At 50.8% G+C, this 1,681-nt stretch overlaps 1 protein-coding gene across 1 annotated transcript; it reads left to right on the plus strand.

Annotated features, from left to right (window-relative positions):
• Positions 1 to 127: 127 nt before the first annotated feature.
• On the plus strand, positions 128 to 1,574 carry LOC113617047 (nuclear RNA export factor 2-like; the record flags this gene model as incomplete). The annotated part of the gene is made up of 5 exons (XM_027100376.1): positions 128 to 275; positions 887 to 970; positions 1,086 to 1,190; positions 1,307 to 1,387; positions 1,505 to 1,574. Coding segments are annotated over exons 1-5 (436 nt in total), but the record flags the coding sequence as incomplete, so codon positions are not given.
• Between the last annotated feature and the right edge of the window lie 107 nt (positions 1,575 to 1,681).

A 1,681-nucleotide genomic window follows, 5' to 3' on the forward strand; every position in this document is an offset into this window, starting at 1 on the left:
AGTGAAATAATGGTTGAGCAATCCTAATTGTAGTGCTGGTGTCAAAGACACGAGGGTGTACAGAAGACTTTCTTAGCACTTAAGGCCACTCACCCGCCTTCTCTCCACATCCCCCCTGCAGCTCTCCCTGTACCATCCCAGGCAACAAGAGAGGAGTGAGATGGCACAGTGAAGGCCACATGGATATGATTGTGGGGAGAAACAGAAAACCTCTGGAGAGGGAAATGGGGGAGAACACACAAGATGGAACCCCAGGGAGCTGGTTCAGGGTCACAGTGAGTATCCTGTAAAATGTATGGAATGTGCAGGAGAGAAAAGCCCCGGGGGAGTTTTGTTGGTCTCATGTAGAGATGCTGGTTTATTTCACTGGGGACAGTTTGTAATCTGTCCCTTTTACTAGCGGGAGTTAACAGTCTTGTTCATCTAAGGGCAGATTCAGAGAAGCAATGTAAAGGGAACAGGCTGACCGTGAGGAGAACGGAGGAGCCTGTCTCAAAGCAAAGATGGAAACTACTGACAAGGATATGGAGCAACTCCACATTGGAGGTCTCAGCTTGGCAAGCTGAGTGTGGGAGACGGAGGGTCGAGCCTCTGGAGACCTTGTCTGAGGGGCAAGCAGTGTCTGCACCGGGTAGGATCTCCTGGAAATTTATAAAAGGAAGATCATCACTGACACCTTGATTATGTGGAAGAGAGTTTGACTGGAGAGAAAGAGTATTTAGGAAATCCATATTACGCACACCCATAAGAAATCATGCCAGTGGTCCCTTCTTTACAAGCCCTTTCAGGCTCAGTAGAAGGCCGGAAAAGAACAGGAAAAGATTCGTCCTCCAGCCTAAATTCCCTGTTGTCTGTCCTCTCTCCCATCGCTTCTTTTGATCCTTAGATTCCTTATGGGATAAAGTATAACAGGACATGGCTAACGAACTCAATCCAGAGACATTGCAGTGTCCCCTTCACTCCAGTGGACGTAAGAGAGGATGCCGAAGCCAGACGCGTGGGCACAGGGAAGGGGGAGAGAGAGACTTGATTCAGCAGGGTCTGCTGGCTTCTGAAACTATTGCTGTTGCATTCAATCCCTGTAGTTCCACTTTGTGAAAAATGGGGCTCGATTCTTTGTCCAGGAAGCTAGCACTGCCTCTGCATTGATGGATGTCAGCTACAAGATTCGTGACGAGGAGAGCCGAAAGGTGTGTGTCGAGGGCGTTACGTGTACCTCATCCTGAGGAAGGAGTACAGGCCAGGGGCTGGTATTCGTCTTTGGAACTAGAGTTCCTGGTGCTTACCCCACCTCTTCTTGCTGTAGATACCTGTCTTTGTCAGGCCCTCCGCTGTTCCCTACTCTGTGCGGTATAAGTTGAAGCCAGAAGAAATGGAGCAGCTAAAGGTAATGCAGATGCAAGGCATGTTGTGTGCCAATGCTCAGACCCCCGTCCCCCTCGCCCCCGATTTCCCTGACACCACCACAGCCTCAGAGCGGCTCTCTCCATCTCTCACTCTGCAGCTGACTTTTATCAAACGATTTGATGTCTCCAAGCTAGCTCTTGACCTGCAGAGGCTCTACGTTGACCCAGGTATGGCTGACAGCGGTAATTCTAGGGCGGGTGAGGGCAGAGGGGTCTTCCTGGAGGGAGACTTAGGGATGGTAACGTGGGGAGGGGCAGGTGCTGGCCCCACACCC

This window comes from Aethalodelphis obliquidens, unplaced genomic scaffold, assembly GCF_003676395.1.
Source record: "Aethalodelphis obliquidens isolate GAN/ISIS:26980383/991018 unplaced genomic scaffold, ASM367639v1 scaffold1453, whole genome shotgun sequence".
NCBI classification, from domain to species: Eukaryota; Metazoa; Chordata; class Mammalia; order Artiodactyla; family Delphinidae; genus Aethalodelphis; species Aethalodelphis obliquidens.